Source organism: Mixophyes fleayi, chromosome 1 (genome assembly GCF_038048845.1).
Source record: "Mixophyes fleayi isolate aMixFle1 chromosome 1, aMixFle1.hap1, whole genome shotgun sequence".
NCBI classification, from domain to species: Eukaryota; Metazoa; Chordata; class Amphibia; order Anura; family Limnodynastidae; genus Mixophyes; species Mixophyes fleayi.
This window is the reverse complement of record NC_134402.1, coordinates 89,036,766-89,051,708: the sequence shown is the minus strand read 5'-3', so window position 1 is coordinate 89,051,708 and position 14,943 is coordinate 89,036,766. Positions and strand designations below refer to the sequence as shown.

Sequence of the window (14,943 nt, the reverse complement as noted above, 5' to 3'; positions counted from 1 at the left end):
ATAAGATAGGCCACTCTGGAACGATGGGTAGAAAAATTTTGAGGTTGGAGTTCAAAATGGACTGAACATTGGTTAAGGAAACCTCTACAAGTTTTGGGGTCCCCGTCATATTTTGACGGAGTAGGCAGGTGAAGCGTAGGAGCTGTAGACACCTGGGATGGCACTGGGGAAACGGAGGAAAGCACAGGAGCTTCAATACTAGCTGTAACAGTCTGTCCAGATGTTCCTTGGGAGGTTAACGATTGGTAACATTGAAGTAACAGCTGTTGGCGAGCATCCTGTTGCTCCACACGGCTGACCAGATGCTGCAGCATCTCTTTAGCAGTAGGTTCCGTATCTGGGTCTGTCATGGCCTGATCTTACTGTCACGGGCACTAGGAGTCTTTACCCAGGGATCACCAGGTGATAGGCTTACCAGAGCAGTATAGGTGGTAATATGGTACTCTGGTAGCAGGGTGATCACGGAACAGGAAATAGCAGATGATGAGATGCTCAGGAAAGTCTATGACTAGCAGCACTGGCAATATGGAGGTAGTAATACACGAGGAACTGTATGGACAAAGGACACGTGAAGGTAGTCAGTGGTCTGCGGTAGCAAGTTGTACCACTGCTATAGTGAGGAGGAATGTCCAACAGAAACGAGGAGGTGATGAGAGTCAGCGGTCTGCGGATAGCAAGTTGTACCACTGTCTGAGTGAAGGAATGGAATCCAAGTGGAGGTATCCGGGGAGTCAGTGGTCTGCGTTAGCAAGTTGTACCACTGCTATGTGAGAGGATACTGGAACAGGTGAAACTGTAAACAGGAGTCAGTGGTCTGCCACTAGCAAGTTGTACCACTGAATATATATGTGAGGAGGTGCACGGGGAGAGACTGCAACACAATATATACACGGGCACCTTGACTTTGATCCACAGTAATATGCACAATATAAATGTATAAATGACTGAACAACACTGCCAATATAGAAAGTCTCTTGAAGTAATCCAGCATGAGATAACACAGTCAATGATGGCAGTAGAGTCAGCAGATAGTACACTCCAGAGGAGAACCAACACAGTCAATGATGGCAATAGACTCAGCGGATAGTACACTCCAGAGGAGAACCAACACAGTCCAGCAAGGTATGCAATACACAGCACAGTCAATGGGAAGTATGCATACCGTGGTTCAGGAGAAGGCAGTCAGACAGGAGTGCAGAGATACCTGAAGGGCAGGAGGCCAGCAGGATAAAGTCCCTGGATGGGTGAAGCGGGGGTCTAGCAGGTGCAGCGCACAGGTAGGTAGACCAGCAGGGAACACAGGAAGGCGTGGAGAGCGGATCAGCAGTAGATGGATGAGTAGCGCTGAGAAGTCACAGCAGCGGGTCTCTGCGGGAACACGGAGGTAACCAATAGCAACCAGCAGGTGCAGTAACGATGGGACCCCGGAGCAGAGTTGAACTGGAACAGATGATCACGGAGAGTAGCGGGTAGCAATAGTGGCAGCAGACTCAAGGAAACACGGTAGAGTTGACAAGGACTGAAGACTGAAGCGCACAGAGGCAGCGGATAGGAATCAGCTAGCAGTCACGATGATGAAACACAGACGAGTTGCAGGTTGAAGACTGTAGTGCACGGAGGCAGCGGATAGGAATCAGCCAAACAGTCACGGTGATGAAACACAGACGAGTTGCAGGTTCAAGCCTGTAGTGCACGGAGGCAGCGGATAGGAATCAGCTGGCAGTCACAATCATGAACAGGTGAGTGGATGTGGTTGAAGCCTGTAGTGCACGGAGGCAGCGGATAGGCATCAGCTAACAGTCCCAATGATAAATGGTAGAGTTGAAGTGATTAGAAGACTGTAGTGCACGGAGGCAGCGGATAGGAATCAGCTCACAGTCACGATGATACAGTAGATGGTAGAAGTGGTATGGGAACCACAGTAGTAGAAGTGGTTTGGAAACCACAGAGGTAGAAGTGGTTTGGAAACCACAGGAATCAGCAGGGCTGAATGAACAAGGAAACACAGGAACACCTTCAGAGACTCATGGGGAATGAGACTCCAAGATCAGGCAACGTGGTGTTGACCACAGGTGCTTAATATAGGGAGGTTGCCTGATCTGCCAATTAAGTTAAAGGAACATACACTGAAGGTTTGGAAAGGGCTGCGCATGCGCAGTCCCTCAGGATAGAGGACGTCCACGGTTCCTAATAGTCCGGGAAGAAGCACTCACAGTCCGGTGAGTGACACGTAGCTTCTGTGTTGTGGCAGTGGGTATGGAGACTCAGAATAATGGAACTAGCCAGAAAGATATAGCTGATATTAGGGAAATAGTAGGACTAAAAAGATAGGTCAAAGGTCAGGGCAGGAACTGGGCAGGAACTGAGCAGGAAAATCCAAAGACAAACCAAAAGGTCAGGACCGACAGAGAAAGAGGAAATCCAGAAACAAGCCAAAGGTCGAGACAGTCTGAAGACAAGAGAAAAATCCAATAGGAGGCAAAGGGTCAGGCAATGGGTAATAAAATGGAAACTATACAGCAGACTACACGAACAGGACAACAAAGATGTCATCAGCATGGTGGCTAAGCTCCAAACAGAGAGTAAAATACCCATTAATGTATCCTACAGTATATAAGCTGATAAAGTCTACAAGACCTTAGTGAGCTGAAGCAGAAATGCAATGGAACACAATACAAAAGTAGAATGGTTATAGCAAGGCAGTATTATAGTGGAAAGCTTTTATGTCTTTCAAAATATATGTGTGTATCTGACATTCTGAGTATACTTAATAAGAGCTGTGTGATATTCGAAAAATGTCTACTTAATTGTCAACCCACAATAGTGTCATCAAATTTTCTAAGCAACTAACTTGATAACTGATAAATTGCCTTAAGTATTGTACTGCCCTGGAAAAAGGTAGATTCATGTTATTCAGCAGCATAAACACCTGGATCCTCTCTCCTTTATTAATATTCTCCTGCAAGTACAGCCCAAAACTTCTGAATTTGCTTTTATTTTAAATTATTATCTTACTGATTGCAGTATAACAGTAAAATAAAGTAAAAGGTAAATAAAAAAAGAGAAAATTTAATAGATACAAAAAATCTGCAAATTAAAGTGCCACTTGGTTGAAAAACATTCTAAATTCTGAATGATGCGCCTCACCTCCTTGTCCACAGCTTTGTCATCAGCGTACGTACAATCCGGTGGTATTTCAGTGAGCTTCTTAATTTTTTGCTTTAAACTTTCATAATTGGATTTCTTGATCACTAGTGACTCGTTTTTGCTTGATGTTCTGTTGGTAAGAGTGTAATTAGCAGACAGATGATTTTAGGGCATGTTTGTTTTTAGTGGACCTAATAGCATATGGGTTTGTTCAGCTGACAGCTTTAAAACAATTTGTTCGCGTAAGCAAACTATCCGACTATACCTCAAGCACCAGGATTATTTATCCTTATGTATGCATGCCTCTGTTGTTCACACAAGTAGCTAAAAAAAGGACTGGAAAATCGTTCATGCTTGAATTTCTGGTATTTCGGTCTGCCCTTGGTTTATACTGCTGCTCATGTGACAACAGACATGTGTAAGCATGCATGAAATATTTTCATTGTGTTTTGCATTCACTAATGTAGGTAACCAGCCTTATAGCTCTTTCAGTGAATGCAAGTGGTCTTTCCATTGACCCACTTGCATTCACTTGCATTGAGCATGAGTAAATGGAGCATAAAAAATACAGAGCTCTGCCGCCACTGCTATCAACCCCCCAACCCTCAGGTGCAAGTGTAAGTGGGTATAGGGTCATTGGGACCAATAGGTTTCATTACCCATATCCATTTAGATGCTTTTTAATGCCAGTGGCCTGGCCACATATTGAACTGTGTTCTATTGGATACAGCTTTTAGTCCTGTTTATTGGAGAGTATGTTTCACTCAGAGTAACTTAGCCATAAGAGAGGGACACTTGGCATTTTGATAACCATTGTGATTATAGCCTTCTTTCACATATGGACATTTGTACTATATGATGATGCACATGTTTGTTTAAATAGTGAGGATCGCCATCAGTATATTCAGCGCCATCATTTTTTTTATAATTTGATGTACTGTTATTGAAAATAATGCAGTAAAATGATTTTATTTGTGGTTTTGGCATATTATATACTATAAAACAGAGTGTTCAAAGATTCAGCACTCTTGAATGGTATGTTGTGTAGTTCAGTGGTAAATGGGTCTCAAACGAAAAACAGTAATGCAAAACTTACTGTGTGGTTCAGACTAAAGCATCTTCAATTTGACACACTATAGCAAATTTTACTTCTATTGTAGTTCTTTTGTTTTATACAAGCATAAGTATAATGTGGATAAAATGATGGAATAAATATATTATTAGGATTTTCAGAAATGTTCTTTAAAATATATCCTCAATACTGAATTTACTGATGATAATGTCACTTTCCACAATGGATCGACTCAGAAATAAGTGAGTAAAAATGTGTGAAATATTAACAAAAAAACACAATTATAAACTTCCTTAAAGTCTGGCTTAATTTTAATACTCTACTACGTGTCAAGAAAACTTTTATTCTTAACCTGAACCTACATGAAAAACAGCCATTTTGTAGGCTGAACCACAGTTCATGATTATTTATTCAGTTCACTAGGATTTAGTGAGTCACTGAGGCATGACTAGATCATTTGTGGGAAGACTGAAAGTTGTTTTAACCATTTTATTTTATTTTGTTATTATTTTTTTCATATGGTGAGGAGGCTTGCTCATTTCTTTCAGGCTCCAGCCTAAAAGACTGAGCTCAATGGTGAAGAGGCTGAGCTATGCTATGACAGGCAGACACACTCTTGCTGTCTTTCTGTTAATAGTGTTAAAATAACCCAGTCTGTGTAGCCTGGTGCCATTTACCACTACCAAGGTGTGAGAGTACAGACTATAGAGGACATTACATCCTGCTGTCCTTCATTTGATATGTGTGGGCAGCACGGTGGCTTAGTGGTTAGCACTTCTGCCTCACAGCACCAGGGTCATGAGTTTGATTCCCGCCCATGGCCTTATCTTTGTGGAGTTTGTATGGTCTCCAAGTGTTTGCGCGGGTTTTCTCTGGGTGCTCCGGTTTCCTCCCACACTTAAAAAAAATACTGGTAGGTAACTTGGCTGCTATCAAATTGACCCTAGTCTCTTCCTCTGTGTGTGTGTGTGTGTGTGTGTGTGTGTGTGTGTGTGTGTGTGTATATGTGTGTGTATGTTAGGGAATTTAGACTGTAAGCTCCAATGGGGCAGGTACTGATGTGAGAGAGTTCTCTGTGCAGCGCTGTGGAATTAGTGGCGCTATATAAATAGCTGATGATAATATGGATCATGTTAACTTAATTGTGCTTCCTGATTGTTAAACATGTTTATTCTTATTTGGATATTTGAAATATTTCTTATCCATCTGGACTTTTTATGTGAACTTGCACCTACCAGATTCTTAAATAGAGCCAGGTGGATTATCTTGCAGTTATCGTGTATGTGCAAACTGGTGGTTTCCCTATTTCCTGGAATCCATCCTCCTCTCAACACAGACACAAAAAGTTAGTAGCTCTGTCAAAATAACAAATGCTTGGAAGGGGTTAAAATGAAGAGTTGCTGTATCAACTGGGATTAGGAATCTCATTATCTAGTTTTGACCACTATTGTTCTTCCTCAGACTCTAATAGACTTGGAGGCACCAGCCCAGCATGGGAGAGCTACACGTGCAGGGAATCCTAATTCCTGCCCATCACCAACCCATCTTTTCACCCTGGACAATCCGTGGTATGTTTAGATTAATGAAATACTGATTTGGCAACATCCGGATTTATACTTTTCGAGTGAAATTTTAAGAATTTTAAAGGTGAACTACAAAACAAATAGTGTAAATTAGAGATAACAGTTCAGATTCGAAGAAATCCTTGCACCAGATTATGATCTGAAATTGAGGCAAAATGTAATTGCCTGTAAAATGTTGGATCTTGCGAGTTTTGTATTAATATTTTCTATATATAGCCCTCCCCTTTTTTCTCAGTTGCCATTTTAGAAGTGATAGCATGTCGGTAGGACGTTTGTTGCAATTCTGTGGTTAGAAAATTGCCTGCTAGAATTGTGTGCTGATCAATTGGATGTGAGAGAGTGAAGAGTAGACAAGTATTGGCCACTGGTTTTTGTGGTATATTATAGTATATTTAATATAGACATCTAAACTTTTAATGGAGAAAAAGTGTGCTGGTTGACTGTGAGTACCACACCCCAAAAAAACAAATATTTTTTTTCCTTTTAAAATCCAAAGTTTTTTAAACTGAACACATTTGTGTGAGGGGCAGTATCAGTGTTACCCAGAGCCGTAACGAGGCAGGTGCGGTCAGTGCTGCCGCCCCGGGCGCAGTCCCAAGGGGGCGCAATGGCCGCCCGCACCTGCCTCTGTGTGAGGAGTGTAAAAAAAATAAATTAAACAGACCTCAGATTCAGACTGCCGGCCGCCCGGCGCATCCAAAATGGCGGCCGGCACCCGGCTCCACCCCCTTCTGAACTCTGCCCTCTGCCTCAGCGTCTGATGTTGCTAGGCAGCAGAGGAGCAAAGAAGCAGAGAGGAGCCAGGCAGCGACGGCTGGTAAGGAATAAAGAAGGTAAGCTTCAAAGCAGGGGAAGGGGGGTTTGTGTTGTTATTATGGAGGGAGGGAGGATGTAAGCTGCCATTATGGAAGGAGGGAGGGGGCGGATGTAAGCTGTCATTATGGAAGGAGGGAGGGGGGGATGTAAGCTGCCATTATGGAAGGAGGGAGGAGGAGGGGGGGGATGTAAGCTGCCATTATGGAAGGAGGGAGGAGGGGGGGGGATGTAAGCTGCCATTATGGAAGGAGGGAGGAGGGGGGGGGCATGTAAGCTGCCACTATGGAAGGAGGGGGGGGGGAAAGTAAGCTGCCATTATGGAAGGAGGGAGGGGGGTGGGATGTAAGCTGCCATTATGGAAGGAGGGAGGGGGGGATGTAAGCTGCCATTATGGAAGTAGGGAGGGGGGGGATGTAAGCTGCCATTATGGAAGGAGGGAGGGAGGGATGTAAGCTGCCATTATGGAAGGAGGGGGGGAGGGGGGATGTAAGCTGCCATTATGGAAGGCGGGAGGGGATGTAAGCTGCCATTATGGAAGGAGGGAGGGAGAGGGGGGGGGGTGTAAGCTGCCATTATGGAAGGAGGGAGGGAGGGGGGGGTGTAAGCTGCCATTATGGAGGGAGGGGGGGGATGTAAGCTGCCATTATGGAAGGAGGGAGGAGGAGGGGGGGGATGTAAGCTGCCATTATGGAAGGAGGGAGGAGGGGGGGGATGTAAGCTGCCATTATGGAAGGAGGGAGGAGGGGGGGGAATGTAAGCTGCCACTATGGAAGGAGGAGGGGGGGAAGTAAGCTGCCATTATGGAAGGAGGGAGGGGGGTGGGATGTAAGCTGCCATTATGGAAGGAGGGAGGGGGGGATGTAAGCTGCCATTATGGAAGTAGGGAGGGGGGGGATGTAAGCTGCCATTATGGAAGGAGGGAGGGAGGGATGTAAGCTGCCATTATGGAAGGAGGGGGGAGGGGGGATGTAAGCTGCCATTATGGAAGGCGGGAGGGGATGTAAGCTGCCATTATGGAAGGAGGGAGGGAGAGGGGGGGGGTGTAAGCTGCCATTATGGAAGGAGGGAGGGAGGGGGGGGGGTGTAAGCTGCCATTATGGAGGGAGGGGGGGGATGTAAACTGCCATTATGGAAGGAGGGAGGGGGGGATGTAAGCTGCTATTATGGAGGGGGGGATGCTGCTATGCTTTATGAGGGAATGGGGGGTATGCTGCCATAATGTGTGAGGGAAGGGGGGATGTATTAATATAATGTGTGATATGAGGGTAGCGAGGTTGGGTGTCTTAGTACATGGGTGGGAGGTAGGCTATTAATTTAATGGTGACGTTTAGGTGGGGGCTAATTATTTAATGGGTACTTTTTTATTTGTGGGGTGCTGGTGGGTCAATTTAATTTATTGATGGGGCTTTTTAATTTAATAGTGGGGTCTATTAATTTCAGGTGAGGTATTTATCTGTATCCAAGTCACAAGAATGCTCTCTGTATTGTATGGCGGTCACAGGAATGCTCTCTGTATAGTATGGAGGTCACAGGAATGCTCTCTGTATAGTATGGAGGTCACAGGAATGCTCTCTGTATTGTATGGTGATCACAGGAATGCTCTCTGTATAGTATGGCGGTCACAGGAATGCTCTCTGTATAGTCTGGAGGTCACAGGAATGCTCTCTGTATAGTATGGAGTTCACAGGAATGCTCTCTGTATAGTATGGCGGTCACAGGAATGCTCTCTCTATAGTATGGAGGTCACAGGAATGCTCTCTGTATAGTATGGCGGTCACAGGAATGCTCTCTGTATAGTATGGCGGTCACAGGAATGCTCTCTGTATAGTATGGCGGTCACAGGAATGCTCTCTGTATAGTATGGTGGTCACAGGAATGCTCTCTGTATAGTATGGCGGTCACAGGAATGCTCTCTGTATTGTATGGCAGACACTAGGAGGCTCTTTATATTGTGTGTGTGTGTGTGTGTGTGTATATATATATATATATAATATATAACTATTAATTTTGTGTGATGGTGATAAGGGTGCACAATGTGATAAAGATGGCTCCATGGCACGGTGTGATAAAGGAGAAACTGTGATGGAGGGCACAGTGGGATGAAGGGGACGTGTGATACAGATGGTACCGTTACATTTATGTTTTAATTTGTTTCAGTGAGTTTTATTTCAATAACCAATTCATTTTTTTATACAGCTAGCATGTGATAGCTGCATTTAAAGTACTTTGATTCTATGGAGGCTTATTACATAAAGATCCTTACAAAGCCAGACCGAGAAGAATGGGGAGGGAGGGGGTTTCAGTGCGGTCTAGAACTTGTAAAGCGCTAGCCACGCCCCCACAGTAGGTTGACCACGCCCACTCGACAATTGACACTCCCACTTAGATGGGGGCGCCAGTTCCCTGTCTCGCCCAGGGCACTAAAATGGCTAGTTACGGCACTGGTGTTACCTGAACTATTTAGTGGCCAAAAAACTGGGTGTTGTGAATGACCTGACGGGTTGGGTACTACATTTCGGCTTACTAAAAACCGACAGTACTTAACACGAATCAAGGATCCCGAAACTCTGATGCCAGGCATGGTGACATTGAGGACTGTTTGAAAAAGTGAAGTGCAAACATTTCAATGCATGAAGCATTGTACAGAACGGGCATCCTTGCATCGCCCCTTTAACAGCTGCAATCACACTGCCCCCATAAAAACTGACATCATTTTGGGAGCCGGGATCTTCATGCGTCAAAATGGTTGCACTTCACTTTTCCAAACAGTCATCAATGTCATCATGTTTGGCATCAGAGTGTGGGGATCCTCGAGTCGTGGTAAGTACTGTCGGCTTTTAGAAATGGAATCGAGATGGAAGTTGGTATCATGGACACATGATCTCAACAATCTACTAAAATCTGATTCACTGACGGCGGAAATTGGATGCACATCCAATGATAACATAGATGTTGTGGCTTTAGTGATCTGCTGTGCAACAGGATGCTGGCTGTCATACTTGCAAATGCTTTCTTCACAGACAATAATTGTTTAAAACTATGTTTACTCTTCTTGATAAACTACTTGAATGAACTCTCTGCAAATAACGTAACAGGGAGATTGTAAGCTTGCGTGCAGGGACTTCTTGCCTCCATGTCTGTCTGTATTACACAGAATTGTTTTATTACCGTTTTTGTTCTCAATTGTAAAGTGCTCTGGAATTTGTTTGCGCTATATAAATATGGTGACGATGATGATGATAAAGGTAGAAGGTGCCTATTTCTATTTATTGTGGCTTCACAAAGGCTACAGATGGCTTGACAAATGTTGTCTGGGATGATATAAAAATATTGTATATGTAAGATGTGGTATTTTTGGTCTTTTGCCCAGGCATGACATTGCGGTAATCATGGACATGAGGTGGTACCACTGGTGGCTGCTTTACTTGCACACAATCATCATCATCCTCGTCATTATCTTGAAGTACAATACATTCATCATTTTCAGATTCACAATTATCCCCCTCATCTTGTTGTACATTAGCAAGTTTCAAAGTATCCTCAACTTCTATGTTTAAATCATCATCATTACTATTCATCCTCACATGTCCAAATGGTTCAGAAATTTTGAAAAGAGACTGCACTATAATTACAGTGTCAATATCTGAAATGACAGACTCGCATATAGCACTCATGGACACCCTTAGGCTCTGCTCAGGATTCTATGAACGCCCAATTTGTTCTTCAGCCTCAGTGTGTTCTTTTCATGCACTGATGTGGCTGTTTTGAAGGTGACAGACCTACACTCAGAGAAGTAAAATCACAAATTCTTACATCAAGAACTGATGTTTTTTTTGAGATTGTCAAATGTTTGGATTTGTAGCACCCTTTCTTACATTATTTCCCCACATGACCTTGAAGAGTTTGAAAAAGCATTACTACTGACAATACTATTACTGGGATTCTCCTGAGCTATAGACTGATTCATGATTGATAACAGGAGTAAAGCTACTTGAAGTTGGAGCTGCCTCACACCACATGAATGCACAATGAGATAGAGAAAGGAAGGACTGTTACCTTGCAATGTAGACACTGCTTCACAATTTCATTCAAATTAATACAATTGGTTTGTTAAATAAAATGTTTTGTTTTATTAGGGTTGTGCTGTCAAACGCAGTGCTCTGTCTTTTGACTGCTTACTAGTACAGATATGATACTGCCCCTCACACAATTGCTTTCACTGTCAAACATTTGGATTTTAAAATTAAGAGATATTTTTTTTTGGTTGGGGGGTGTGCTGCTCAAAGTCAAGCTACTCTATGTTTTGCTGGCTTCACTAATTCACATTCAAATTGTCAACCTAATAATACTATATTTACATTTAAATTGTCGATCTAATAATAGTGTCAATGTCATTATTGACAACTTCCCAACACTTTCTATATTATGGTGTCGACCATATAAATGTCGATCATGAAAATGTCGAACATATGTATCACACTTAACAAGAGATAGTAATTAGGTGGAATTAAACACTTTATATGCTTCAGCGATTTACTCAAACCATTTCAGTTGTGGGGTGGCAGTTGTGAAGAGATCATTTGAACATAGACTGGAAATTACTGTTAATGCTATAAATAGCAACATAGGACCAAATACAGCTCAAGATCAAATGATTTTACCTATTTTTCACAATTTTTAATTAAATCCAATCCAAAACCAAAACACATGAAGATTTTTGGCCAAAATCAAAACACAGAGATCTGCACACATTTCTAGTGTAAATGCTGCTATACTTCATTAGTATTTGTTTATATGTATGTATAAACACAGTAATAAGGTTTAGATTTTACCTTGAGAGACTTTGCATGGATTGAGACGAACTTGTCCTGGAATAAAAAGAATTTCATTGATTATATTTTTTGATAAACATGCTTTTATAATATTTTGCTACACTAAACCAACAGAATTTCACATACACACACAGACATATATAATAGAAACACAGAATTTGACAGCAGATAAGAAACACATGGCCAATCTAGTCTGCCCATTCTCCAGATTTAGGTTAGACTTATTACTAGTCCAAACATATTTCCTTACTGTATAAACCTTTATCACTTCCATTGCAAAGCTATTGCAACTATCTGCTATTCTTTTGGTAAAGTACTTCTTCTTCATATTTCCCTTTGTGATACATAGTTTGTGATACAGATCATGAACCATTTTAGTAGGTCTTTTTGGCACAATTTCTGGTTATTTATGTTCTTCAAGGGACATGGTCACCAGAACTGAATCCAATATTCTCGCTGTTGTCTCACCTTCCATTATACAGGTCAGTTGTTGTCTGACCTGTATAGTGGCATTAACACTAGGATACCTGCCACTATACAGGTCAGCTACTATACAGGTTCTGCTACTAATTCCTCTTCCTATGTATCTGACTAGCATTCCCCAATGTTTTGCTACACTGTTTGCCAATTTAAGTCACCTAAAATAGAAACTCCTACATCCCTTTCCATCTCTGTAATTTTTGTGTCATTGTTATACCCTGCTTCTGGATTTTTGAGACCAAAGTGCATGATTTTGCATTTTTTGACATTGAACTGTAGTTTAAATGCTCTTGAACCATTGGCAAAATCTATCTAGATTATCCATTATATCCCCACACCCTCCCCAGATGTGCCTACCCTGTTATATAACTTCTCAAAAAAAGACATTCTTTACCTTCATACCAATAGTAATGTCCACAACAAAGATATTAAAGAGGACTGATAAAAGAAAAGGTCCTTATGTTGCCCCACTGGTAACCACTCCCACTTCTGAATGTATTCAATTTACTACAATTCTCTGTGGTCTATCCTTCAACAATATCATTGTCACGAATCTGTAGAATATTTTGTGAATCCCTGTTCTCTGTCAATGAATGGTACTCATACAGGAGCGCAGAGTCTAACGGGTAGGGGGTTTTCTTCAGTGACCCCCGAAAGGAGGTATGGGCTTTGCTGCCCCTATCCCGCATGTCACGGTCTCCCAAATGAGAGACAGAGAAGTGATAGAGCTTGAAACTACAGGTTTGGTAACTCAAGGTAACAGCAAGAGAATCACTGGTACAGCAACAGGTCAAACAATCAATGAGAATGGTTTAAAAATAACTGGCTTATAATTGATAACCCAGGGTAACAACAAGAGAATCACTGATACTGCAACAGTTCAAATAGTCAATGAGGATGATAGAACTATCTGACTTGCAATTTAAAAACTCAGGGTAACAACAGGAGAATCATTGAAACTCTGAGTAACGGCAGAGGAATCACTGAAACAGCTGAGGTTCAATCAGGGGAGACGTGGAATAGAACTTTAGCTAATCCATATATGACAATTGTAACTACAGATGAGTTACTGGTTACAGCGACAGTTCAATATGCACATAATAAGGAAGGAGAACTTAGCTGATCCGTAAATGGTGATTTCATTATCAGGCGAGTTACTTGTACAGCGGCAGTCCCAGCGTTGAAGCAGCGGTGGAGTTGAGCTGGCTGATCCATGAATAACGATTCTGGCAGCAGGTGAGTTTGCTTGTTACAGTGGCAGTCCCAGTATGGAAGTAGTAGTGGAGTTGAACTGGCTGATCGGTGAATAGTGATTCTGGTAACAGGTGAGTTTACTTGTTACAACAGCAGTCCCAGCGTTGAAGCAGCAGCGGAGTTGAGCTAGCTGATCCAGACAAAAAAAGCAGGGCACAGCAGAGGAGACAAACCAACAGGAGCCTAATCCTATAGGAAGAGTATGTACCTCAAAGAACAGGCAATGGACAGAGGGACCATGGGAAATTTAAATAGCGCTCCAAAATCCTATGCACCAATGGGAAAAGGTAGAAGGTAACAAATGAGGACAACAGACGGCACATGCACAGAACCAACTACAGAGGAACCTTGACACGAAGTAGTAGCCTGAATCACCGCTTCCAGTAAGGAGGTAACAACGCCGGCACTATCTATGGGACTCGCGTGTAACAGTACCACCCCTTTTAGAAGTGGTCACCGGGCACTTAGTGGTGATCTTGCGTGGAAATTTAGCATGGATCTTCCGTAAAAAAAGCAGGGGAGTTGACATCGGAGGCGTTAACCCAGGAACGCTCCTCAGGGCCGAAACCCCTCCAATCCACTAAATATTTCATTACTCCCCGAGAAACTTTGGATTCCAAAATCTGAGTAATCTCAAAGTCTTTTTGTTGAGAAAATTCCGGTGTTGTAGAGGAGGATGGAGGGGATGAGAACCAATTAATAATCAACGGTTTCAGAAGAAATATATGGAAGGAGTTCCAAATGCAAAGTGAAGATGGAAGCTTCAATTTGAAGGAGACTGCGTTGATGACTTTTAGAATTTTATATGGACCAATAAATCGAGGAGCAAACTTCATTGAAGGAACTTTGAGATGAAAGTTCCTGGTAGATAACAACTTAGATTGTGGATGGTAGGCAGATGAGAAATTGAGTTGAACTCCCAAGGCCTTACACAATGGCTGCCAGAACTTAGAGGTAAATTGTACTCCTCTATTGGAAAAAAAAATTTGTGGACATCTATGAAGCCGAAATATTTCTTGAATGAAATGTTCTGCCAAGATGGACGAGGAAGGCAATCCCACAAGCGGTATGAAATGAGCCATTTTGGAAAAACGGTCTACCACGTCCCAGATGGTATTATGATTTTTGCTAGTAGGAAGGTCAGTAATGAAGTCCATGCTGATATGCGTCCAGGGTTTAGATGGTATGGAGAGAGGTAATAGAGGGCCCACGGGAGCCAGGCAAGGAGACTTGTGCTGAGCACAGACATTACAGGAGGCAACAAAATCTTTAACATCATACGAAGAGAAGGCCACCAATAAGACCGTGATATTAAATCATAGGTCTTAAGGAATCTTGCATGACCAGAGAATTTAGAGGCTTGGTGCCAGCGTAGTAATTTCTTTTGCAGTGTCTTGGGAACAAAGTACTTTCCCTGAGGAGGAGAATGAGAAGTAGTGGTAGCCAAAAGACATTTAGGATGCAGGATGAGATGAGCAGAAGATGGATCCGGATCCGAATTACAATCAAAGGCTCAAAAGAGCGCATCTGCTCTTTTATTGAAATGACCAGGTTTAAAGGTAACATGAAGATTAAAACGGGAGAAAAAGAGTGACCACCGGGCTTGCCGAGGATTAATACATTGTGCTGTTTGTAAGTACAGCAGATTGTTATGGTCTGTAGAAATCATCACTACATATTACGCTCCTTCCAAGAGATAATGTCATTCAGATAATGCTAACTTCATTGCCAGTAATTCCTTGTCACCAATGGTATAATT

General features: G+C 42.5%; 1 protein-coding gene across 1 annotated transcript in view; it reads right to left on the bottom strand.

Moving 5' to 3' along the window:
* LOC142119689 (putative ATP-dependent RNA helicase DDX60) overlaps window positions 1-14,943 on the bottom strand; it is a 388,335-nt gene that overhangs the window by 143,759 nt on the left and 229,633 nt on the right. Inside the window, exons 27-28 of the mRNA XM_075194180.1 lie at window positions 11,451-11,480; window positions 3,148-3,277 (exon numbers count right to left, since the gene is read on the bottom strand). Of these exons, the coding sequence (XP_075050281.1) occupies window positions 3,148-3,277; window positions 11,451-11,480 (160 nt within the window). The remainder of the gene's footprint in view (window positions 1-3,147; window positions 3,278-11,450; window positions 11,481-14,943) is intronic.